This window comes from Rhineura floridana, chromosome 3, assembly GCF_030035675.1.
Source record: "Rhineura floridana isolate rRhiFlo1 chromosome 3, rRhiFlo1.hap2, whole genome shotgun sequence".
NCBI classification, from domain to species: Eukaryota; Metazoa; Chordata; class Lepidosauria; order Squamata; family Rhineuridae; genus Rhineura; species Rhineura floridana.
Window position 1 is genome coordinate 138555011 of NC_084482.1, and position 27277 is coordinate 138582287.

The 27277-nt window shown below is 42.0% G+C and overlaps 1 protein-coding gene across 1 annotated transcript in view; it reads right to left on the bottom strand.

The window, feature by feature from the left end:
• TAMM41 (TAM41 mitochondrial translocator assembly and maintenance homolog) overlaps positions 1-24767 on the bottom strand; it is a 49732-nt gene extending 24965 nt beyond the window's left edge. The window contains exons 1-5 of the mRNA XM_061618091.1: positions 24514-24767; positions 23347-23526; positions 20817-20909; positions 5620-5770; positions 1945-2090 (exon numbers count right to left, since the gene is read on the bottom strand). Coding sequence (XP_061474075.1) covers positions 1945-2090; positions 5620-5770; positions 20817-20909; positions 23347-23526; positions 24514-24642 — 699 coding nt within the window. The 5' untranslated portion in view covers positions 24643-24767. The remainder of the gene's footprint in view (positions 1-1944; positions 2091-5619; positions 5771-20816; positions 20910-23346; positions 23527-24513) is intronic.
• Positions 24768-27277: the final 2510 nt, after the last annotated feature.

Consider the following 27277-nt stretch of genomic DNA (forward strand, 5'->3'; position numbering starts at 1 on the left):
CTTGCACATAAGTTAGTTTGGCCATCAGCTTCTGTCTCCAATACCAGGATAATGATACGCACCTAACTAAGCAGCTAAAACCTAAGATGATTTATGAAAAGGGACTGGAATGCTTTAAAAAGTGCTATATATATGTTAACAGTAGTCGTGAAAAAATCATCTTGTTTCTGAGATAGTCTGATTTTTAATTATTTTAATGCCATATTTTAAAATTGTAAACTGTCTTGGGATCTCATTCCACCCAAATTGAAATGATTGGCTAGAGGAAACCCTGCTGGAGAGAATAAAAAAGGCTGGGCTCTGGTCAAGTCAGTCAGAGTTGCTGGGAGGAGTCTGATGTGACAGTTAGTCAGCTGAAAGAAGAGGTGGAAGTTGGAGTCAGGCAGTGGACACTGGGGGACTTGGGAAGCCTGAGAGAAAGCAAGAACTGAAAAGGTGTGTAGGGAAAAGGTTGCTACTCAAGAATCAGCTTTCAGGAGAGTTCTATAGCCAAGAGTCAGTGGGACTGTTGAGAACCGGAGGTAACAGTGGTTGCTGGACCAGAATGAAGGCTGTAGCTGAAGTCCTGAGAGGCTCTGGAAGTAAGAGGTCATGGACCTGGTTGAAGACCACAAGTATATTCTTTAGTGCTAAGTTGATGAATGTTAAATGGGGAGGAGTGGCAAAGGGAAACAGTTTAAATAGTAGGAGGAAATGAAACTTTCTTCAAAGTGGTAGAAACCCTATATTGTATTTACTACACCTTTTAAAGTGACATATAATGTAAACTTATTTTAAGCAACTGTAACAAAGTGGAGGACCATATAGGATAGCATTCAACTAACGCATTCCCATCAGTGCAAGGATTTCCACATCTAACCCACTATTGCCTACATAAAAATGGCAGTGGCTTGTGAGAGTTTCAGGCAGGTTTATTTTCCAGCCCTGCTGAACTGGGACTTTCTACAGGATCGACCACTGAGCTTCAGCCCCTCCATCTGCGTCACCTTTTGAGTACAATGCTACCACCTGACCCCCAAGACATCTAGTTACAACTGCTATTTCTTGAAGGTAACAGCCTCCAAGCAGTTCTATACTGATCTACAGTGCAGATGCCCAACCACACCTTCACCACAGGTGCAGGTATCTTAACTGAACAATCACAATGCAATATGGCTTACTGAACCAACTGCTTTTGGCAACATAGGATACAATCTTTTGACAAAGCGCTTCTTCAAGCATAAATGGAAAACTAAGGCGACAACAAGCAACCAGATTAGTTAGTAGTGCAATTTTATCATCATCATCATCATCATCATCATCATCATCATCATCTTTATTTTTACCCCGCCCTTTTTCCAAAGCTGGAACTCAGTGCAGCTTACAAATAAAACCGAATACATATCATAAAAACATACAAAACCCTGCATTTAAAATTGAATTAAACTATATACAACATTAATGCATTTAAACATACACTTAAAATGATTCAAAAAACAGTTTAAAAATAGTGCAATTAAGGCAGTAAAACAATACCGCACACCTCTTAAACGCTATCCTTAAACATCTTCTATTCCAAAGGCCTGTCGGAATAAAAAGGTCTTTACCTTTTCATTTCAGGTACACATCTTACATATTTTATGCCTAACACATGAAAGGCTGTTAATGATATACATTCTATACTTGCACAGAAGAACCCAAGATCTGTATTTAATCTGAAGTTCTAGAATTCAGCAAAGTTACATAAAACTGCCACTGTCTGCCTCACTGCTATTTATCACATCACACAGTTATTAAAAAATGGGAGTCAAATTGGTGTGTACTATACCTTTTACATACTTGCTACTTATGTTGAATATGAGCTCATCCATGTAGTTCAACCAAGCAAAAGGGGAGGGAAATACACACTCTCAGACACTCCATCATTAGTAACTTTTAAAAAGCTTACAGCAATTAACAGCTTACCTCTAGCGTGCCCTGCTGGTGTTTGTACACCACTTGGGGGCAATCCTGCAATATATCACTGTAGAGGTTCTGAAAATGCAACATGTTTGGCTTCACTATATTCATAACCTTCGATTTATCTTCTCCAATTATCATTCTGAAATCACCTAAACCAAACCAAGATGGACAACATGCATACTATCAACAAAAATGCACATAATCAGCACAGGGATAGTATGACTTCTAACCATGGCTGCAACCTGTGGGGCGGATAGCTGCGGCTATTTATTTATTTATTACATTTATATACCGCCCCATAGCCGAAGCTCTCTGGGCAGTTTACCATGCATGTATTACCCAAGTTTGTCTCCAGAAGTGAAAAGCATGTGGGAAGGAGTGTGAGAGCCCATGGAGAATTCCCACTCGTCTAACCATGGGGAAGAGACCAGGCAGTATTGTGTCAGTTTTTTTAAATCATCTTTAAGTGGCTGGTTCTTACATTATTTGTTACCCACAAATATGTATAGCCTGGAAGAAACATGGATTATTATTTATTTATTTATTTATTGTATTTGTATACCGCTCCATAGCCGAAGCTCTCTGGGCGGTTTACTGTAACTAAAAACATTAAAAACAAATATACAAATTTAAAACACATATTTTAAAAACAATTTAAAAAATTTAAAACAATTTAAACACACATGTGCAGCATGTCTGACCCCGGTTCATCCCTTATAACCTTGCAAGACAATAGCAAAGACCCTAAGCAAAAGGGATCGAAAACATCTTCCCATTTCGACAAACTTCAGAAAGGAGAACCATTTTATCTTTGCAGATTGAATCACTTTAAAATATACATCAAGTGCTATCAAAATATTCAAATGTAAGCAGGTATGTCGTCATGCAATCAGCACAAAATCAATTAAAGAAAGAAATAACACCAAAACAAAACTTAACACAATGCATCTATCATTAAGACAGCAATGCAACTTGTGGATCATAGTGAGGAACACACTTGATTGGTATGATGTAATGGACAGAAAGTCCAGCTTGGATCAGGGAGAACCCAACTTCAGAGGGTGACTTTGAGGCTCTCATTAGCATAACACTAGAGGCGTGTTGTAAGGAAAAAGGGGGAAGCAACCATATGTCACTCATTGGAGGAAGAATAGAATAAAAATGAGGTAAGTGCAAAAAGTGAGATTAGTAGCACTTGTTTGCGTCTGTCCCACCTTCAGGGGACCAGCCTTTCTTTGTGGTTTTTCAGAACTGATTACTCTTCTTGTCACACTGAATGACAAGTGCCTTCCGCCCCCTATGTGTGTTATTAAACACAGGACCTTACAGACTCACACACTGATGCCCCCTGCTCTGTAACAAGGGGTTGACATACACACCACTATGGGCAAAACTTGAAGAATAATCTGGGGCTCCATTGGAAGGGCCGTGTGCTCAGAAGTTCAGCTGGTGCAATTCCACACTCACAGTTCTCTCTCAAAAAGGGACTGTGCAACTGCACATGCACTCCTCTGCTTCGGAATGAGGCTCATTGGCCAGGTAAATATGTGCAGTGGCCCTCTTAAAGCTCCACTAAGCTTTTCCTTTTCATTCCTGTTTGAAAAAAGCTCCTCTCTCTCTCTCCGTTATGCAAAGAACAGAGGTGGAAGTGTTAAGAAATGACACTTGCAACATGTGCAGCAAGACAATACGGTAATACAAACTCAAAGGCACTCATTTGTTTTAGACTAATTTAGCACCCCACTAAACATTTTAAGTGGGGTCCAAATCTTAACCAATGTCTGTTTTTTAAAATAAAACAAAAACTAGTAGAAAGACCTTTACAAAGAACAGGCAGCAGTGATTACATTATGAGGTCCTTTAGAATTATTTTATACTTTTGAGACCAAGCAATTGTTCATTGTTCATTCCTTGCTACTCCATGGGTAAAACATGCTTTCTCCCCCCACCCCACATTGCTTGCTTTGTTTTGCCTTCTCTCTAGCTCTATCCAATACCAATGCCAAGGTTGTTGTTTTTTTAAGAAAGCAAAGCAATTTCTTTTTGCCAGTATGCCCTATGCTCAGCAAAATAGGAAAAATGGAAACTCAGTCTTGAGTGTAAAGAGCATCATAATTTTTGTTTTGCTAAGAAACTGAAATTGAGTCCAGTAAACACTGCAGGGAGCAATGTCAGGGAAAGAACACAATTACACCAGTCAGAATATTGAGTGCATTAAGCCTTCCACAGCAGGGAAGCCTTTGCTAACTTGAAAAAAAAAAGTGCTGAGGCAGCCTATAACGAAGGGAGAAGCCATTTTCTCATCATCTAGGGATATAAACAACATTTTCAATGTGTAGTCTCTAAGTCAGATACACCAACACAAAGCATAACAGTTACATGTTACAACATTTGTGCTGTTCTGTAGAATGTGCCTTAAAGTTTCCTGAAACCAAGCACCTGGGCCATTACTCAGCCTAGTCTGACAGAAAGCTACCCCAGGGAAGGTCAGAGATAGTTTGTCACAGGATTTCCCTCACCACGTACAAGCATAATATACTCACTCAGCTCTGAGCCATGCTGTGCCGACAAGGCTTCTTTGCAATTCCAAGACCACTTAGTCAAGCCTCCACCATAAAGCCTGGGCTTCTGCCTCCAAGATTAAAATGTTTTACATCAAACCAAAGCCTGTCAGTTCAACTATATTATGTTGAAACCCAGAGAAACCCAAGAAATAAAGCATAAGTTGCACTATACAATGTATGTAGCTGCTCTCCTTTGTCAAGTTTTGGTCTGTTTAAATTGGGGGTATAACCATCAGTTCCATCATCCCTCCAAGTAGCATGACTAAGAGTGAGGGATGATGAAAACTGTAGTCCAACAACATCTGGAGGGTGCAACTTTGGCTACCCCCGATTAAATTGTTGATCTGTACACATTTTATTTTAAGCTTCCAGTTTTACTGAAATGTTGTTGAAGAGGGCTGATATCTGATTTTTGTCTAGCAGGCTTGTTATACAGCAAGGATGTGCTGCACCATATTCTATTTATTTGCGAGAACATTTTTACCTTGCCTTTTGGCCCAGGGATCTACTAGGCCGCTTACAATATAATTTTAAAATTAAAAACAATACAGATCAATATAGTACATCATATTAAACAACAGTGACCAAAGCCAACAAGCTTCCCAAACAAAAGAACACAAAACGCTTTCTGAGTTTTCTGAAAGAATCACAGTGGCCTGCTGTCTAAAAACTAGTAGTGAGGGAGTGGAATGAGCCTCCCTCAAAGGAGAGACCCACAGCCAAATATCATCGCCACGACCCAGGTCATCATAAACCAGCCTTCACCTACCAAGTGCCCTGGTTTGAAATACAGCTCCCATCAGGCCCAGTCAGCATAAAGACATTGAGGAAGATCTTAAAATACAGGTAGCTTCACATGGAAGAAAGCAGTATTTGGGGCAGTGGCAAGCTTGGTGCAATGCCAAATGAAATTCTGTTGTTTTTTTCTGGAGACAATATGTAACTGTTGGTAGCTGTTCAACTGATGCTGTTATGGGAACTGTTGGGAAGCAAGATAGCAAGCACTGAATAGGATGCATGAGCAAGTTATAGCTGGAGTCAATGACACATTGTTCACCTAGTTTACAGTCCTTTTCTACCCCCAGCAACAACAAAAATCCACTGAAAGTCATACCAGAATAAGAGAGCCCAGCAATCTGCATATAAAGATCCTCTTCGGAGAAACTTTCAGGCAACATAAGAAAAGCTGCTGTGACAGCACTCTTCAAGTTACTGGTAACGGCAGCTTGCAGCTTAACATTCTCATTCTGAGTAATAATTTTCACCTGAAAAGTAGACAAGAGAAAATGTATCAGAAACTATAAAAAAAACAGTATTTTTATTTATTTTATAGATGCATGAACTGCTTCACAGCCACAGCTATCAAAGTGGTATACACTAAGATAAAAATGAGATAAAAATACAAGAAATGTAGATACTAAAAATAAAACCATTACTTCATATGTACAATGAATATTCCATAATATGATGCTCCAGGGAAAGCCTCCTTAAATAAAAATGTTTCAGACAGGAACCTAAATACCAAGGCATGAAATGCCTGTCTAATTTTGTCTGGTAACTAATTCCAGAGGGCTGAAGCTGCAACCCTAAAAGCCTGGTTTCCAGGACAGACTGAGCACGCCTCTGGAGCATGCAGTACTCTCAGCAATGGCACATCTTAGGAGAGCAGTTGCTGGGCAGGAATTTACAGGGTGAAGCAGTCACTTAAGATTTTTAAGGCTTAAATGATAAGAGCAAAACCTTGACCTGCCTCTGGTAGCATACTGGCTGCCAGTGCAGCACAGCTGCCTCAGCAGAGGTATTATACGCTATTGATGGGATGTATGTTATTCATAAGTGACTGCAACTCCCAGACCAATGTCACAATGAATTCAGAGATACAACTATTTAGAGATCTAACTTTCTCAAGTTCCACTTTAAACAAAGCAAATGTCCATCTTTGTAAATAAAATATTTATAAACAGAGAATAGACACCTCTGATCAATGCAATACACTGAAGTCTGTACATCTCTGTAACATATTTGTTCCGAGAGGCAGAAGTCAAAGTAGACAGTGGGGTGGGGCGCCACCGCTCACCTGACCTCCGCTGACCTGCATACTGCATCAGGAGGGAAAGGTGAGGCAATAGTGATGTTTGAACAGTGCAAACACACCAGTGGGAGCACCAGATTGGCTCTGCCACTGTATTTGCACCACGCCAACCTTGCCTCTCCCCATCCCAGTATGCAGCGGGCAACCCGAGGTCAGGTGAGCACTGCCACCCCACTATCTGCTACAGGGAGGAAGTATTTTGATTTCATTGACTGATTTGTAGGCCACCCTGCCCTAGCTTCATGATTACTCAGCACCTACAAGGCTGAATCCCAGGAATGACACCAAAAGAATATCCATATGCTTATCCATCAACGGCTGTTCCATGTTAGAAAATGCCTCAGTGTTTTCTTTTTGATGTAGTTAAGAAATAAATGCCCCACAGCTCCCATGTACACATGGCTTCCGCTTCCCTTTATGTGATGTGAGAGAGAAATCTTTTGGCATTACAGTGGAAAATGCGATGCTGCCTTATACCAGGCCAGACTATTGGTTCATATAGTTCATTCTGACTGGCAGCAGCTCTCCAAGGTCTCTGACAGGAGCCTTTCACACCATCTGCTACCTAATCCTTCTGACTGGAGGTCAAAGGGTTGCTTGGGAACCTGTGAGGCTTCCACCTACACAGACAGGAATGGGAAAGGATGTATTCGGCAGGGCTTGGCCTCTCTCTCAACAGTGGCTGAGCATTTTTCTTTCATGGCATTAATGCACTAATATTCTGACCCTGGACATTTGTACTGCGATATCTGGCTGCAATACTGATGAAATCTCATTGTCTGTAACCTGTTCTGACATGCGCTGGGACAGCTCCGATTTAAGCACAGTTTTCTCCTGCTTGAGCCATCAACTAGAACAGAAGAGGTTACTTTCAAAGGTTGTGGCCCAGATTCAACAAACTCTGAAATCAGAACAAGGAGCCTATGGGGGGGGGAGGGAGATGGACTTATTCTTGAAGATTAATCCCACCTCCATGGAAGTGGCTTTTGAAAGGGAGGGGAACTTCTGAAGTCTGATATGGTATAGGGGTCAACTGTTCCCAGTCAAAACTTCCCCTGAAGTCACACAAGTCCCTTGCCTGAGCATTTCTTTGGATCCCAGTCTTTTATTTTTCTGCAATAGCAATGACAGTCTCATTTCATCAGAAGCTTTTGCAATTTACTCAGATAAAGTTAACACATGTGCACTCACTTGTTTGTAGGCTGATTTAATTTGAGAAGATGAAAAAGGAGACTGAATCTCAAAGACGCTGGAGAAGTAATGCACTTTTTATTAATGCCCACCACATTTCAGCCTAAACAGACCTTCCTCGGTGGCTTTTATGTTTCCTTACAATTTCAGTGATTTCAAAACTGATGTTTTTGAACTGTTTATAAGGAAACATAAAAGCCCCTGAGGGAGGCCTGTTTAGGCTGAAATGCGGTGGGCATTAATACAAAGTGCATTGCCCTTTAGCTTCTTTGAGATTGATTCTCCTTCTTCGTCTTTATCCTTGGATTCTTCCTTTACTTTGTGTGTGTGAGATTTAATTTGAGACAACCCACACTCAACTTTGTTGAGTTGTCGATAGAATAAGCAGTGATGTAAACATTTTTTATGCAGTTATGCCATTTTCCTTCTTAGCTGATTTGGCCCAACATATTGCAAAAATAAGTATAACCTCTAACCTAATTACCCATTTCTTCCAGAAAAAAGTTTCCACAATATGATTTTAGAGTGAAGGAGACAACTGGAGTTAGATTGAAATGAAACAAATAGACTATTATTGCAGCATGCAGTTTCTACAAACATGTAGAAGGTACATGGGTAAAAGCAAGTCCGTGACAAAGAGATGATTGTATCCAGAACCTCACAATCTTAAACCAGAGCCAATGATATATATTTCTGAACACAACCCTGGAGACCCAAAACGAATCTGTGGGGCATACAATATCATTATTCTTCCATTATCTCCCCCCTGCATTTGAAGTGTGGTTTTTGTTAGTGACATAAAATCTGAACCATCTGAATAGTTAAAGGTAAACTGGTCCTGGGAGAGGCTATTTGAACATATGTTTTCAATTTGCTTTCCTACATGTTTTTAAAAGCCTAATTTTACAAACAATCATTTTTTCCCCCTCAAGGAAGGAGGAGGAGGAAAAAGTCAATACAATCTTCTAGAACTGAAAATGGCAGCTGAGAAGACAATAGGGGAATACAGTAGAAGACCAGCTGCTTTTGCCGTCTGTCTAACGGCCAAATTACACAGCCAGTTGAATAATCAACTGACCAAACAGCCAGTTCACCTCTATTGAGAACAACTGTGTTTACATGCTAGGAAAGCTTAATCCATAATAGCTTATCTGCTTGACTGAGTGGGGAAAAAATGAAGTAAGAAATGTGGTCCTGTGACTCATTCTTTTGACCTGATTTATATTACCATCTTATACTGAAGAGTCAAAACTAGCAGACCTTCTCCCTGTTTTCATATGTTCCATCTAACCTTCAAGCGTGTGCCAATGCAGCAAGATCAACTGTTCCCATGTCCTGGGGATGTGGATTAGAGAGAGAATCCAACACTAATGTTTTAAAGAGACATTTTCCATATACTGTACAAATATCAACCTATAAAACAGACAATGTAACCCACATCTAAACATTTTACTCTGAAATAATCTCCACTGAATCCAGTGGGATTTACTCTCAACTAAGTATATGTAGGTGTGACCCACAAGGTTTCAACTGTGCAATGGTTCCTCATCTAACATATTTTTTATAACAACCGTATTTATTCTTACATACATAGACCTCCCAGGAGCCTTTGAAGTTTCATACCCCTTTAATACAAAGTCCAATCACAAGGTATGGCATATTCCATCATGCTGCATTTCTTATGGGATAAACCAATTTACTGCTTGGGAAGAGGATCTATAAAAATACTACATTTTTAATGCCTCTTATCACCCCCTTCATTACAAATGAGAAGCAAAGAGTGCAAGGGCTCGCCGAAGGTTATCCAGAGGAATTGCAAACAAGGGCCTAGTTAAAATAAGAAAGTTTATAGCTTAGTGCTCAAGCACATGCTTTGCATAGATAAAGTTACAGATTTAATCTGTGGCATCACTAGTTAAAGAATCTGAAATCGCACCAGTAACATTGTGGAGGGGGAATAGCACAGCTCTGGGACATTCTTTTTTCAGAGCAGGAGTAATGACATAACCTGCCAGAGTGCCAGGATAACTGATAGATCCTCCTTGCTCTGGCAAGTGAATTAAGACAGTAATTAGGATGTCAAGCATGTTTGCAACATATTTGCAGAGGTAATCAGAATGAAAAAGATACAGGCATACCCCGCTTTAACATACGCAATGGGACCAGAGCGTGTATGTAAAGTGAAAATGTACTTAAAGTGAAGCAATTATCTATGCATGTACTGCACTGCAATCGCCACTAGATGGCAGCGGCGCCATGCCATTAAGTGTCTATTGCGAAGCGCGTACGTTAAAGTGGGGTATGGTGGAGTTTGAAGCATGTACTTTATAGTGAGGCGACTTTAAGTGAAGCGACTTTAAGCAGGGTATGCCTGTAATCAAGCAGAGACTGGATACTTCCTTCTCTTTCTTTGATGACATTCTGACTTCAGGCTAACTATTTAAATGGTAACCACTCTTTGCAAGATTGTCTGCACTGCTAATTAAAGGCTAAAGGTTCAATTGCAGCTGGCTGATGAGCTTTTGCTAAAGCTCAATGTTTTACAAGATGAACCCATGTAGTCACTGAGTTCACTAGAGCTGACCCCCAAGAAACTATGCATAGAACTGCAGTCATGCACAACCTAATAAACTTGGTATCGTCCTATGTACAGCTGCAACTGTTTGTGTATGTGTGTGTGTCTGTATCTATATAATAATGGATCAACACCAGATGCCTATATATTTGGAATCTTGGGGGAGGTTATGGAGCTGTCATGATCAATTACTGCACTTCAAAATGAACCATTACACAACTGGACAGCATAGTTTAAAAAGACCTCCAGCTGTAACCCTTGAGAGCTCTGGCAGTCAGTGTAAACCACAATGGGTTAGACAGACTAATGGACTTACTCTGTATAAGGTAGCGTCACAACATGCTTATATGTGATGTTGGGCAGTACAGGATGCATGCCTAATGCATTGCATATCCCTGGTGCTTTGTCTAAACCAAGCAATCCTGATAATACTCCAGAGATCTGTAGGCTGTAGACTCACACAAGTGAGTCGTTCTTGCCCACCCAGCATCACTTTTATGGCAGTCTTCTACTGCGGATGCACTTATGGACAAAACCTGAATCTTGAACCAAAGTGGGCCCCTTCACAGAAATTTGAACCTAGTCCAAAGTAAAGCAGGTTCCTCCCAAAAGTTTAGGCCTGCTTTGGAGATTTTGAGACACACAGAGAGTCAAGGGAATAGTCTGTTAAAAGGGGATATGTTCCCCACCCCTAAGTTTTCTATAAAAGGAAAATGTCATGCAGCGAGGACAGAGAAAGAAGAGGAGGGGGTATAGTTTTCGACTTGACAGCTGTAGCTGCCAACTACAGCATTACTTTAACAGGACTCTCTCCAAAACCAATGTTTTTGGTAGGGATACATCAGAACAATGCATTTTTTTTCCTATTTGTCTTTGCTAGTTTACTCTTTCAGGAGCAGGAATATTGAAAATGTTGGTAGTGGACTATTGGTTTATTTGCTTATGTGACCTAAACCTTTCTTTATTCCAATCCAGATCAATCTTTTTCCAAAATCCTTCCTATCAAAATGAGTTCCTTACATCCTAATTTTTAAATTATTTAATGTTGCTGTTGGTTGTGCCTGTTCTGACCCCAGTTGTATTTGATTCCTTAAGTTCTGTGTTTTTTAAAGGTCTCTGTGTCACACACATGGTGGTGTAGTGTACACAACTAATACATTAGTATACACATAAAACCCTATAGCTATATGTCTGGTTGGCAGTCTTCACTCACTCAGAATGGACTCCTATACCTGCAAATTTCACCTAATTCTGCCAAAAAATAAGAGTTATAGTGGTTTGTTGATTTTGCCATGATAGTCAATGGGGAGAAATACAAAACTTCAGTTTTTTCCAAAGTGAGGTTTCTGCTTTGTACTCACAGCTTCCTCAAAGCAAAGCTAAAGAAGGCTATAAATCAGGGATGGGAAATCTCCAGTCTGTGGGCCAATCTTGGCCTGTGAGGTCTTTTCTCTAAAGCATGCCCACCTATCAATCATCTAACATCATGAATGATGTCAGCTGATGGATAGGGTTCAGTCCTGCTTTGGCTTGGTGCGCCTGTTTCCTGCAGAGATTTTTCTACCTTGGTGTAATATTTCTTGAAATTTACGTTTTGTTTAGATTAATTCTCTTAAGGACCACTAAGAAAGGAGAAAAAATCCCAAAATGCTGAGAAAAATTTATTACTTGGGAAAACCAATTCATTTCAGCCTCTAGTATATTGGGCCTTCATCAGGGGATAAAATAATCTGTAGAGATCTCTAATGGCAAAAATGCTTTAATTTTTAATGGCAAGTTGCCATTATACTAGAGGCCGAATGCGTTGGACTTTCCTAAGTAATAAATTTTTCTCAGCATTTTGGTTTTCCCCCTCCTTTCTTAGTATTTTTTTGGATGCTGTTTTTTGTTTCCAGTAATTCTCTTAAGAGCAAAAACATCTCAGTTTTAAAAAATGGAGGGCGGGACCTTGGGCTAATCGTTTGTCTCTTTAGTTGTCTGACTGATCAGTTTGCCTTCTATAAAATGAATCTTGCAGCAGCCAATGTGAAGGCAAACAAATCTGATGTTTAGAGCCCAGACCTTACCCTTCTCTCCTTGTATTTGGTTTGGGATCTTGGTCAAGCCACCTGTCTTCATCTAGTCCAGCAGTCTGTTTTAAACAGTGGCTAGGCAAATGCTTCCAATAAGCTTTCTAAGCAGATCAGGAGCATAGCAGCAATCTCCTATTTATCACCTGCACCAGGTATGCTGACTCTGACGTTATCGCAGGCTAATAAAGAGTGCTGGGATAGAACATGTAGGAAGAGCTTTGAGTAGAGGGAGCTGAGGATCATGGGGTAGGAGTGACTTGGCTGGATGGGTAGCACCCCTCAGCTCACTTTCAGGAGACATCAGCCATCTCAGTCCTCTCCCAGGAGCCAGAAAACTTTACATGGCCTGAAGGTGCACAGCACAACATAAAGTTTAACAGAATGTAAGTTTACTGAAAGTCACAGTTGGGTTGAAAAAAAGCTGTGTAGCTCTTCAACATGAGGTTAGATGAGAACTTGGCTAATCAATCTTATGTGGGGTCCAAAGCTGTTGAGGGAACAGCTGCAGCACTGGGGGACTGGAGAAGACCTGCTTTGGGAATGAGTATCTGAGCATCTGGGTGCTTGCTGCTGCTGTCTCTTGAGACAGCTGAAGTCCCTGGTAAGTGCTGCAAGGACTGGGACCCCCTGCCTGACCCTGGCTCCAGAGAGAGGCTGCAGTTAATCTTGCAGCCTCTTGCATCAGCTCCCAGCTGGGTCAAGGGACATAAAAGCCTGGCTGTCCTTGGGCAGCAGGTCTACAGCCGGCGGGGTTGCCACTGAAGGAGTGACACCAAAGAGGATCATCCCTTAGGGAGTCCCAATGGCAAGGGTGCTATCCCCTTCTATTTTTTAAAAACCAATCTAGAGGAGATTGGCAGTGCGGAGGGCATATAGCACATGTGTAGTTCCTGCGCAGGGTGAGAGCCTATGCAGTGAACTGAATGACAGAAGAAAGTCACCAGATATCTTCAGAGTGAGAGTTTGTAACTGGCAGAAGGCCCTCTCTGGGTGTGAGACAAGGGGGAGTAGATGTGCCCTGTGTGAAAAATATTGAGTGGGTGTGACTGTTCCCAATTCTGTCAGAGGCCTACTGGGATAACTGGTTCTGGTAGGTTTTGTTGGTGGGCTCTTGTTGGGTCCATATCAGGTGTTTAGGAGGAGTCTTAGTAAGGAGGAACATGGGTGATGCCACCCCAATTGCAGTGATAATGGGTAGAAGGAGATATAGCCATGGGGATGTGGTGAACTACCATAGAAGATGAGGGCAAGGCTATCTACTCCTTGTTCCTCGCTCCCGTTCCTCTCATGGACGGGTTCCTCATTGTTCATCTGCTGTGCCCACTGGCCTGTGTGTGTTGTTGTTTAAAGCCAGATCAAAACACAATCAGACCACAACTCATCCATGATTTGATGGTGGATGAAGGTGCCGATTTGATGTGCATTACCAAGACCTGGGTGGGTGAGCTGGGAGGAGTTGATCTGACCCAGCTTTGCCCACCTGGATACTCAGTGCAACACCAGCATAGGCTGCAGGGACAGGAGGGGAGCTGCTGTGGTCTACAGAACCTGGTGTCAGGCCAAGGAGACAGTAAACTGCAATTACTGCTGGTGTACCGTCCACCCTGCTGCACGGCAGCTTCTTTGAAAGAGCTGGCAGAGGCCATCTCGGCTGTGGTACTGGAGAAGCCCAAAACGATAGTCCTGGGTGATTTCAATGTCCATGCTGAGGGTGCCTCTAGTGTTCCAGCTCGGGACTTCACAGTCTCCACAACCACCATGGGGCTGTCTCAAATTGTCACCGGCCCAACACATAGGGCAGGACACACCCTCGACTTGGTTTTTGCTCCAGATGGAGAAAAGGGTTGCCTGGAGATGGGGTGGTGGTGGATGTCACCTCATTGCCACGGTCAATCCACTTCCTAGTGAAGTTTAGACTTATGGCTCTGATCCTCCCCAGCAGTGGTGGTTGACAGATTAAGATGGTCTGCCCCCAGAGACTAATGGAATCCACTGGATTCCTGAATGCCCTGAGGGAGTTCCCAGTAGATAGAGCAGGTAACCCTGTTGTAGCCCTTGTCATGCTGTGGAACAGCAAGGCGCACTGGGCTCTTGACATGGTTGCCCCGAGCGTCCTCTCCAGCATTGTGGATCCCAGTTTGCACCTTGGTACACCAGTGAGCTAAGGGACTAGACAATGGCTACAGCGCAAGAGGTGAAAGATGTGCTGTGAGACTGATCAGGCACATGTAAAACATCATAACTGCGCCTATTGTGTGGTGGTAAGGGCAGCAAAGAAGGCCCACTTCTCTGCCACCATCGCATCCTCAAGTGGCCATCAGGTGGAGCTTTTCCATATTGTCAGTGGTCTGTTGACATCAGCTCCAGGAAATGGAGTTTTAGACCCTTTGGAGGCCCACTGTGAATGGTTTGCAATGCACTTGGAGGGTAAAGTTGCTTGCCTTTGTAGCAATCTTAATGCCCCAGTGATGTGTCCAGTGTAACATCTGCTGCATTGGGAATGGTTTCAGTTGATGCGGCCTGATGACGTGGGCAACGTGCTTGCGACGATGTGGCCAGCAATGTGTCCTTCTGACCCTTGCCTTTCTTGGCTTATTAAAGCTTGCTGAGGGGGTTTGACAGAGTGGATCCAGGGTGTGGTCAACACATCAATGCAGGAGGGAGTGGTTCCAGGTGCCCTGAAAGAGGTGGTAATCTGACCACTCCTGAAAAAGCCCACCCTAGACCCATTTATTTGTGACAACCACACCCAGCCACAAATACCCCCTTTTTAGGGAAGGTGGTTGAGAGGGTTGTGGTGCAGTAATTGCAAGTACTCTTGGATGAATCAGACTGTCTTGACCTATTCTAGTTTGGGTTCAGGCCTGGTTATGGGACTGAATCTGCCTTGGTCGCCCTGATGGGAGAGTGCAATCCTGTTATTCTTACTTCATCTCTCAGCAGCTTTTGATACCATTGACCATGGTATCCTTCTGGGCCAACTTGGTGAGATGGGTATTGGAGGCACCGTTTTACAGTGGTTCCGATCCTATCTCCAGGGTCGTTTTCAGAGAATAGCATTGGGTGATCATATTTCGGCCCCTTGGCAGTTGTACTGTGGGGTGCTGCATGGTACCATCTTGTCCCCATGCTGTTTAACATCTATATGAAGCTCTTGGGAGTGCTCATCAGGAGCTTTGGGGCAAGATATAAGCAATACACTGACAATACCCAGCTCTATTCCTCTGTAACATCTGAATTGGGAGACGCTGTGCAAGCCCTGGACCACTGCCTGGACTCAGTGGTGGGCTGGATGAGAGCCAATCAACTGACTGTGAATCCTAACAAGATGGTGACGCTGTGGGTTGGTGGTTCCCAAGTTCGGATAATTGGTCAGTTGCCTGCTTTGGATGGGGTTGTACTCCCTCTGAAAGAGCAGGTCCGTAGTCTGGGGGTGCTCCTGGATCCACCTTTGTTGCTAGAGGGCCAGGTGAACTTAATGGCTAGGAGTGACTTTTACCAGCTTCGGATGGTAAGACAGCTGCAACAATTTCTGGACAGGAATAGCCTGACTGCTGTTGTCCATGCGCTGGTAACCTCCAGGCTGGATTACTGTAATGCGCTTTGTGTGGGGTTACCCTTCAGGTTGACCCAGAAGCTGCAGCTTGTGCAAAATGCAGCGGCAAGACTCTCACGGGGGACCAGTATATCACCAACATGTCACCCTGCTGCTGAAAAAATTGCAACGGCTGCCTATTAGCTACTAGGTTATGTTCAAAATTCTAGTTTTGGTGTACAAAGCCCTATACAGCTTGGGAACAGGATACCTGAAAGACAGTCTTATCCTTTATATACCCAGTCAATCACTGAGCTCTGCAGGTGAGGGCCTCCCGCAGATACCATCTTATCAGGAAGTCTGTTCCACACAACATAGGAAGCAGACCTTTAGTGTTGTGACACCAGCACTGTGGAATTCCCTCTCCTTGAATATTAGACAAGCACAATCTGTTATCTTTTTGGCACCTATGGAAGACCTTCCTCTTTCAACAAGCCTTTTAAGTAGAGACCTTATCCCAGTCTGCATGTGTTGGAACTGCTTTTCAATATGTTTTTAAACTTTTTATTAAAAAACCAAGATGTTTTTAAAGCTTTTTAAAAAAAGTTTTAAAAGATTTGTTTTAACATATTTTAAAGTCTGTTTTTATGATGTTTTAAAGTGTTTTTAGTGCTTTTGTTTGCCGCCCTAGGCTCCTACTGGGAGGAAGGGCGGGATATAAATCAAATAAATAAATAATAAAGCAAACAGCCAGAGATGCCTGTAGAGAAGAATGGAGTTCACAATTCTCAATAGCCATTAGTGTTCTACTAGAGATGTCGTAACCTTAACTATGTGGCTGATATTAGCACTGCTGCAAGAATATACTGAACTAAGGAAATTGAACATGTAAGGGAAAGGTGGAAGCTTGCCTTGACATCCCCCCTTCAAAGAGACAGAAAAATGTATACACACAAACCTGCAATAGCACACTAGGCATTATTTTGCTTGAAGCCCATATTAACTGTTTGGTCATGTTTAATATGTCACTGTCAGCTTTGTGCAAAGGGCTTGTTTTTCAACATTCAAATCTATATCTGCCGTAAATCATACAGGAGACAGTCAATAAGGGAGTATTGAATCACCAACCTGAAACATCAGAAGAGAATGCTTTTATGTTCACAGAGAGAGAGAGAGAGGAGGGAGAGGGAAAGAGAGAGAGGAGGGAGAGGGAGAGGGAGAGGGGGAGAGAGGGAGAGAGGGAGAGAGGGAGAGAGGGAGGGAGGGAGGGAGGGAGGGAGGGGGAGAGGGAGGGAGGGAGAGAGGGAGAGGGAGGGAGAGAGGGAGGGAGAGAGGGAGGGAGGGAGAGAGAGAACACATGTGGGAGCTCTTACATCTGATTAAATTTATATTTTGTTTATATTTCTAGGGTAAGATTAAGGTAGCATTAAAAGTCGTCAGCTCATTTCACCTTCCTTTCCTCTGCCCTGCAGGGTCCTCCCTCACATGCCCACAAAATCCGCTCTCTAGGAGAAGGGGAACGTCTGGAGCAGTTTTGAGACATGGGGGGGGGACAAAATCCAAAGTCCTTTTGCTCAAGTAGACAGACATTATTGGATGCTGCCCCTCATCTACAGATCCCCAGAAGTTCCAAGCAGATTAAAGAGAGGGAAAACTTGACAAATACTAAAGACTTATCTTCCCACACACTTAACCCATCGTAAAATGTCTGCTCAAACAGAATGGTCTTATAGACATTCCAAAAAGACAAAGAGCACTGTTTTAGACATGCTATATCCAACATGGCACCGGCCTCCCACAGATCATATCATTTCAAAATGCTCCCTGGGTTAGACTGAATGGAAGCACCACTCATCAAGATCTTCCTATATGTGGAAAGCCGATATATTTTTTGACAAGGGGATTTTCAAACAAGCGACTCCCACTTGCGTTCCAATCCTGGGAAAAATGAATAGTGCAAATAGAATAAAACATCCAAATACATAACTATGTTTTTACTAAAAGCTATACACTGCTCTAGAAACTTTAGTTGAAGGGTCGTTTAGGAATACAATAAATAAATATTTGAATCATGTTCAAACTTAGGTTTATCTAGTCCCCAGAAGAAAATAGAACTAGTGATGTCATAACGCCATTGTATAAATCTATGGTGTAACCGCATTTGAAATAGAGTGTACTGTTCTGGTGGCCTCACCTCAAAAAGGATAGAGAGTAGGAAAAGGTTCAGAAGAGGGCAACCAAAATGATCAAGGGGATGGAACGACTCCCCTGTGAGGAAAGGTTGCAGCATTTGAGGCTTTTTGTTTAGAGAAAAGACAAGTCAGAGGTGACATAAAAGTGTATAAAGTTATGCATGGTGTGGAGAAAGTGAACAAAGAAAGGTTTTTCTCCCTCTCATAACACTAGAACTCATGGACATTCAATGAAGGTGAATGTTGCCAGATTCAGGACAGACAAAAGAAAGTACTTCTTCACACAGAGCATAGTTAAAACTATGGAATTCGTTCCCACAAGAAGCAGTGATGGCCACCAACCTGGATGGCTTTAAAAGAAGATTAGACAAATTCATGGAGAATAAGGCTATCAATGGCTACTAGCCATGATGGCTGTGCTCTGCCACCCTAGTCAGAGGCAGCATGCTTCTGAAAACCAGTTGCCAGTAGCTGCAGGAGGGTCCTGCTTGTGTGCTTCCCATGGGCATCTGATTGGCCACTATGAGAACAGGATACTGGACTAGATGAACCACTGGCCTGATCCAGCAGGCTCTCCTTATTTTCTTATGAAGAAAAACAACATGAATGTTCATTTGTTTTCAGAACTTGTTGTATAGGCAAAAGAAAAAGAGTGGGCTCCTATTCTTCTCAAAACCAAAAGCAAGAGAAGTGTCTTCCACAAAGTTTACTGGCAAGGACCAATGAATAATTTCCATTTTGATGGATGCTAAAGAGTCTTCTCCATAGTGTTATTTGCTCCTTCCTGTTGTACACAGCCAACTCCCACAAATGGTTTTATATAATGCAGAAGAATATGGCACAGGATAACATTAAAATGCAAACAGAAGCCAGTTGGGAATTCAGAGGCAACTAAAATGTACCACTTTTAAGACTCTACCCAAAGCAGATTCTCCCCCATCCCACCCTACCCACTGTCATCAGAGCACTCTTTTACATTCAGGTTGAATGTAGAATGTATCTTTGTCCATCCCATGTAACTCTGCTTCCATCTAGTGGTCAGTCAGAATACTTGATACGACCATTGTTCAGTCTTCACTGACATTTTACAAGGGCCTTTTAATGCTCAGTACTCTTTATCCTTAAGGCATGGGGGGGGGGAATCAGTGGCCCCTTATACATTTAGGGGAATTCCAATCAGACCCTAGCCAGCATGGGCACAGATGATGTGACTAGAGTCCAACAACATCTAGAGAGGTACAGGTACTCACCTCTGCCTTAAAGGTACCAAGAACTCCCAGTATGGGTTGTATAATCAACCGTTAAGACTTGAAGCAGAGAGAAATGGGTTAAGATCTTCTCTCAGCTATGGAATTCACCCTATGCTCTGGGGAAGTCATTATCTCTCAGCCTAACTCTGAATTCACTACCCCAAGGTTCTTGGGGGGAAAGCAGAGTACAAATATGACAAATATTTTTTTAAAATTAAGATTGGACGTTTCCTGGTACTGTCCCAAAATTGCAAAAAGGTATAATAAGGAATTTGGGGAGGGAAAATTTGAGCGGGAAGTGACAACTACCTCCCACTGGATACCACCGGCTGCAGCAGAACTTGCTTGTGCTTCCACAAGTTTAGAACGGGGCAGTGCAGCCTGGTTCCAAAACACCTCTGACACTTACCAAACATTGGTACAGTTCACACATATTAAACCATAAGTCAAATCAAACTGTGATTAAATGTAAATTAGTAGCATGGTGGTGCACACTGCTCAAACATTTCCCAGCACTCCTCTGCCTCCTCTGCTGCTGCACCACAGATAAAACAAGCCAAAGTCTGGCTTACTGTGTCATCCAAATCCAAGCTTGCTTCCTCCAAGGAAATCACAAACAGTAACTAAAGTCTGTTCTTGGCTACTAGACATGGGTTTCTTTGGAGAAAAACAACAAGCCCAGATTTGGATGACTCTATAATCCAGACTCAGTGGTGCAGCAGCACAGGAATCATGCTATTGAGCAGCATGCACCATCATCCTGCTCATTCACTTTAAATCATGGTTTGCTTTAAAACTATGATTTAATGCTATGTGCGATCCAAGCCACTACATTATTCATGAATTTGAAAAAGGGTACTTCTTTGGCCACTCTCATTTTGAAGAAAAACCAGCTGCAAGGCCCATGATATAGGAATGTGTGCCTGCATTGGAACCCTGTGGCCGTTTCCTGCTGAAAATTCACTTACTCCTACACTGTTGTTTACCTTCAAATCTGCTGTTCATTGAAGTTAAACAGCACCTTCAGGTGCAAATAGCCACATGGGGAAGGGAATCTGTGGGGGCACAATCCAGGTCATAGCCCCACAGCCACTTTTTCTTCAAAATAAAAGAGGCCAGTTAAGCACTTAAAAAAACCATGATCATGGGCTCCTACTGGGAGGCAGGGCAGGATATCAATCAATAAATCAAATAAATAGTGTACACTGGCGTTCAGATGGAATACAGCAGCAATTTTACCAGCATTTCAAAACGTTATTTATGCCACCTACTTCCATTGTAAACACCAAACTAAAAGTATAGCTTGCCCCACTTAACCTTCTGTCATGTTTTTGACACAATTTTCCTGTTCTCATATTTTGGCCATTTTAAATAAGAAAACAAAGTAAGAAAATGAAGTAGTACCGGCTTTTGCAGACGTCCAGCTACATAAAGCGTCTTCCAGCGCAGTAAATCTTCAATAAGAACATCTGTACTAATAACACCATATTTTATTACCTGGGACATGCAAAAATGAGAGCTGAATCACGTAAGTGTAAATTACAGACAAATATACATTTGCCAAAATCAAAACAGATTTGCACAAAGGCTGAATCTTTTGACTGTATTGCGGGGAAATTGTTCTCAAAGCATGGGGAGGAGGGTTTTTGTCTTGTTTTTGTAGATATTCATTCTGAGAAGGAACAGAGGGGTACACAGTATGAAGTCCCTTCTCTCAGAAACTTTCAATGGGACAAGCACTTCTCTTCTGCTCTCCCATAAACCCTTCACTCAAGTGACTACTTGAGATTGACAGGCTCCCACTATCTGCACTTTGTAGAAACAATTGAATTTATTTTTGTTCCAAGAGGAACATTATACAGTAGGGCCCCGCCCATAGGGAGGGTTCCGTTCCGGACAGCCGCTGTAAAGCAAAATCCGCTGTAAAGCGGTACGCATTGACTAACATTGACAAAAATGGCGCCCGACACCCAAAAAATGCCATAAAACCTGAACAAGTGCTGTAGGAACGGGGCCTTTCTGCAATTGACAACCGCTGTAACGGTGGAACGCTGTAAAGCAGGGCCCTACTGTACATTGCCTTGAAACGTGTGCAGAAGGCAATGTATAACTAACTAACTAAATAAGTGCAAGTGATTGCAGAGCCTCTTATCTAACTTTCAAAATGTCTCTTGATACTAAAATCTCACCCCACTTGAAAGAATCCCAAAAATCAACCAAGGGCTTTGGGAGCTTGAAACAGTATGGTAAAATATGGGACCTACTGGTGAAGGGCGGAAATAAACAAGAAGATGATCTTCTAGGATGGCCAACCCTGAGGGATAGGTCATGAGCCTATCACTGAAGCATCTGCCTAACCTCCGATGAGAGAAGGAACTGCCTAAAAGGGCCAGGAAGGAACCCCCCCTTAACTCACCCCAGGATTGCTCTGAAGGCAGCAGATTAGGGGTGAGGTAGGGGTGGATTAAAGGTAAAAGAAATTCTCAGTGAGACCATCTTCTCACTTAGCCATTATTTATGTATTTATATCCCACTTTTCCAGGCGAATAACCAACACAACTTTGTTTACGATATAACCAAAATGTACTTATATATGTTTAAGACAATACCATAAACACCCATAAACAATTTTAAAATGTCACACACACATAGGGTATTAAGCAACACTAAAAGCAGCCCACTGCAGTAAAGATAAAATGCAGAGCAATAACAGTTTTAAAGCTCCAGATCAGCAGTGGAATAATAAAGCTCCAGATCAGACTGGAATAAAAAGGCCACCAGTATTGTGGTGTAGTGGTTAAGGTGTTGGACTATGACCTGGGAGACATGGGTTCAAATCCCAACATAGCCATGAAGCTCACTGGGTGACCTTGGGCCAGTCACTGCCTCTCAGCCTCATGAAAACCCTATTCATAGGACCGTCATAAGTCGGAATCGACTTGAAGGCAGTACATTTACATTTTATTCTTAGGCACAGTGGTTCTTAACCTGGGGTCCATGGTCACGCTTCAGGGAGTCCATGAACCAGGTGCAAAAAAGAGTAAATTTCTAATGCAATAAAATTAATTCTTTTTTAAATTATTTATGGGAGTTTTCGGCTTTCATCAGATGCTCAAAGAAGTCCATGACCCAAGAAAGGTTAGGAACCACTACTTAGGCAACTCAAATGCTGACAGGCAGGGATTTTTGTATTTAACATAGCAGTCTACATAAACCTTCTGTTAAAAGTCAAAGACAATACAAATACAGAAACAGAAAAGTTAACATTCTGCAGCTTGACCACACTGTGCAAAGTAAGCAAGTTTGCTTGTTTGGCCTAATTTATACAGTATTACTTCTGCTAGACATTCCAACTAGCAACAAAGTACTACGCTGGCCAGCTACAATCCTCCTGCTATATAATGTGGCTTTGCAGCAACAAGCAGAAGCCAAAGACTCTTCTATTTGTGATTTTGCTATTCTCCCTCCTGGGAAGAAGGGCAGGCTCCTTTTTCAGACGTTACAAGATGTGGTGAAAGCTGTCATATTTATGCTTGATCACATCTCTTTACATGCAGAACCTACTGAAAATACTGAGGAGCTCTATGACATATCTTGGCCCTATTGATAAAAAACATATGTTTGTAATGGAAGGAAAGTCTGTGACTGGGCTTTGAAATGTTGCAAAAGACTTTATTCATTTCAGTTTAGAACCTGCTTATTATGAATAATAAAACCAGGGTTTTTGGTAATAAAACACAAAACAAAATTAAGGTAATAACCACATTTAAAATAAACAGTTTTCACAGAACATATTGCCTCCTAAAATAATTTTGGTCCACATGATCTAAAATTCAAAATGTCTGGCAGAATAAAAGCTTGAACAAGCCAATGTCTAAACATGTTGACTTAGACATACTCACTTAACACCAAAGATGCCACATCTATTACTTACCCTACCATTACAAGGCACTAGTGTATTGTAGTAAATCCCTGCTCCATAGTTCTGGATGTTACTGATGAGCTTAGGCCCAAAATATTTTAGAAAGGAATAATGATTCCGATTCTTTAACAGATTCATCATATGCCATGACACAGAATCATCAACAGCAAACACAAAGTCCAGCATATTGTTCTACAAAACAAAAGAGAACAGAATGCACAGGGCTCTTTTCGGAGGAAGGGCATGATACACATTTAACAAATCTCTCCACTCCAATCAATCAATACATCTGTAAACCATATGAAACAATGGAAAACAACATAAAAGATCTGAAAGCAAAAAACCTTAGATATACATCAGAACTTATATGTTTCTTCCTCCCTATATACATGCAAGTAAATGTTCATGAAGCAAGTTTGCCCACTCTTAAGATGTTAGATCCAGATTAAATTAGGTCCTATTCAAATCCAGAGGAGGATTCCCACTGAAATCAATGCAAAGAGTTAGTCATCATGACTAACTTAAATCCAATTGATTTCAATGGGAACTAGCTACAACAGACATAGTCTGGATCCAGTCTGATCACACTTAATAAAAATTCAAGTCTCAGTGGTTTGATACTTAAGTGCATACAGTCCAAGAAGTCCAGCAGGCACTTAGAACAATCCCACTGATAACCCAGTCAGTAGTGTCACTATTAACACATGGGTCAGAATGCTTATATCCGGAACGGTCTACCAAGCAAAGTCATATAAGTTAATGGGGACACTCCCAGGTAAGCAGGGATAACCCCAAACAAGAGATCGAGGCTGCACACATTCCTAGGAGTAAACCCAATTATAGGAATAATTGGGAGACTTATTTTCGAACAAACATGCACAGGGATACAAGGCTAGCTGCTATTTTTATCTGCAACAAAAGATTACGTTGCATCGATGGTGCTGTGAAATGTAAGACGTAAAAACGAGAGGAATCCCATTATGTTTTCCGGAACTGATAAGTACAAAATAAAGATGGCTATTGTTACATATATGTAAAAAAAAACACAACTCAAGTCCCTGCCCAGGAAACCTAAAGGAGGAACACCGCCGCTTAACCCCTCGCTGGTTTTATGGCTAAATAATGGCAGAGAGATTCTTCCTTCTCCCTCTCCTGGGAATCGATTCTAGTTCCGCTCACCCCAGTTTCGATGGAAGAGGCCCCCACTTGCTGAAAGACCCCGGACCCATAAGCAAAGGCTAGGCTGAACTCTTGAGGGAAATGAGCAACGATCCTGCGGAATCTGACCGCCGAACTCTGCGAAGCCATGCAGACCAAGTAACAACAACGTGCACCTGGAACACGCGCACAGACCTAGCAGAACTGGCTTAGAAAAGGCAGCTGGGAGTGCTGGACAAAAGCGCACGCCGTCCCAACTTCCCCGCCAGTAGCTGAGGAACTAGGTCAAGAGAATGTGAATCAAGAGGAAACCAACTAGCAGCAATATGGGCTTTGTGAAATCACAGCGCCTTCTCTGGCAAAGGGCTGCAGGCATTTCTTTCGTTCAGCACAATCCTAACACGCTCTGCTCAGAAGTACTAATGAATTCACTGGCTTTTGGGATGAGGACGTTAAAAGCAGACAGCAATCTGAACCTTTTCTCAAGGTTCTCTGTGGATTGGAATCCTATTGTTTTGGGGAATAAATAAATGCGTCCAGGTTCTTTTCCCCTCACTCAGGACGGGAGAAAAGGCTTCACTTTACACATCATTTTCCGGCAGGGCTATCACCCTTTTCAGGACTCCTGTGCCTTTGGCAAGTTGTCTGACTTGACAAGATAGAAATTCAAAAGGTGAAGTTCCTCCATTGCTGTTTCTCTGTACCAGGCGCAGTGACACCTGTTGAATTTCCTCCTGTGATCAGGAGCAGTTAAAAGGTACAGTAGCCCTAAAAGGCAATCATATTTTCATACAGAGCAGGGAATCTGTGGCCCTCTAGATGTTGGACTCAAATTCCCATCAGTCCTAGACATCATGGCCAATAAGCAGGGATTATGAGAGTTGCAATCCAGCAGCATGTGGAGGGCCACAGGTTCCCCACCCTGGTCTACAAACTTTTACATGTGTGAACATGATCACATACATGTTAGAGTTTTGGGCAGACATATATTGCAGCGGAGTGCAGAAATAAGTGGCCTGTTAAGACTGTTAATTGAAAAAATAAAGAAACACAGTTTATTGCTTTGTTGTTATGTGCCTTCAAGTCGATTTCAACTTATGGCAACCCTATGAATCAGTGACCTCCAATAGCATCTGTTATAAACCACCCTGTTCAGATCTTGTAAGTTCTAGTCTGTGGCTTCCTTTATGGAATCAATCCATCTCTTGTTTGGCCAGGTTTATTACTGTAAAGAGGTAAAGTCATCCATGACGAAGCAACCATGTAGCTTCCACTCAGGGAGCCATTACTAACTAACTGAGAACAAAGACAGGAACAGATAGGAGGAAAGGGAGGACAAAGCCTGCAAACACAACAAACACATTACAGGAAGAATCAGTAGACGGAAGAACAGAATTCCTTTTTGTCTGTCCTCCCTCACTACTTCAAGTCACTTTTATTTATTTATTTAAAATATTTGTATCCCATCCTTCTGCCCTACAATAGGGCACTCACGGTGGCTACAATAAAATCACACACATATATAATAAAATACACAATAAAAACACAAAACATTACAGTAAATTAAAATGCATAAAATACTATTAAAACACATAAAATGCATTATGCATACACATAAAAGGCCTTCTCTCTATCCCACCAGTTAAAACAGCTAGACTGGTGAGAACTAGGGAGAGGGCTTTTTCAATTGTGGCCCCCACTTTGTGGAATTCCCTCTCAAATGATCTCCGCCATGCCCCTTCTATGATGAGCTTCCGCCGGGCCTTGAAGACCTGGCACTTCAGGCAGGCTTTTGGGGTGGGTTAGGTTTTATTATTATTGTTGAGATTTTTAATGTTTTAATGTATTTGTATGTTTTTATTTTGTCCGTCACCCAGAGTGGCTGGACAGCCAGCCAGATAGGCGACTAATAAATTTAATAAATAAATAAAAAAACATACATACATAAAATGCATTATGCATACACACACACACACAAACATACATACATGTATATATGTGCATACACATATAAGAAAGTGAGAATAAAAGCACTTAAAAGATAAAAATAAAAGATAAAAAACTTTAAAAAGTGTCAGGCTGACCTGTCAGTCCCAACCAAAGGCTCTCCAGAACAAAATAGTTTTTACGAGTTTCCGGAAGGAAAACTTTGTTTCAGGGAGGAAAACTTTGTGAACAGTATCATTCTTTTTCAGGGTTTTCAGGATTTCCCCCACCTTTTTATTCTACAGCAAACACATGTAGCCTTCCACCCAAATTTAAACCAAAGCTGCCCCTGGCCACATCCACACCAGACCTTTATTTCACTTAAGACAGCCATGGCTTCTCCCAAAGAATCCTGGGAAGTGTAGTTAGTGAAAGCGTCAAGGCGAGTTAAGCAGCAGAGCAAGAAGAGGGTAAGTAGCACCCATTTATTTCATTATTTAATTGAATTAAAACAGCTCAGAGTAATAAGTAATAAGGGCAGCCTAGGGTCACCATGAGCTAGGAGCCAAATCCTGAAAGAACCTATATCTTAGGAGACAGATCCGAGGAGAAGGAAGCGTATAGAAAGCTAGTTTTCAACACCACCCTAGCAGGAAAGCTTCAGGGGACACTGTAAACAAGGCTAAATTCCAGTTGGAGAGAAGGGGAAAAAGGAAACTCCACCAATACATACAGGGAGAGAGTCACATCAGTCTTTGCTAAAAAGGGCAGCTTTAGCCTTCCTTAAACACAACCACAAGCTCTGTTTCCCTAGGTCAAAGAAAGGTCAGGCTGTTCTAGGTGGGAAAACAACAAACAA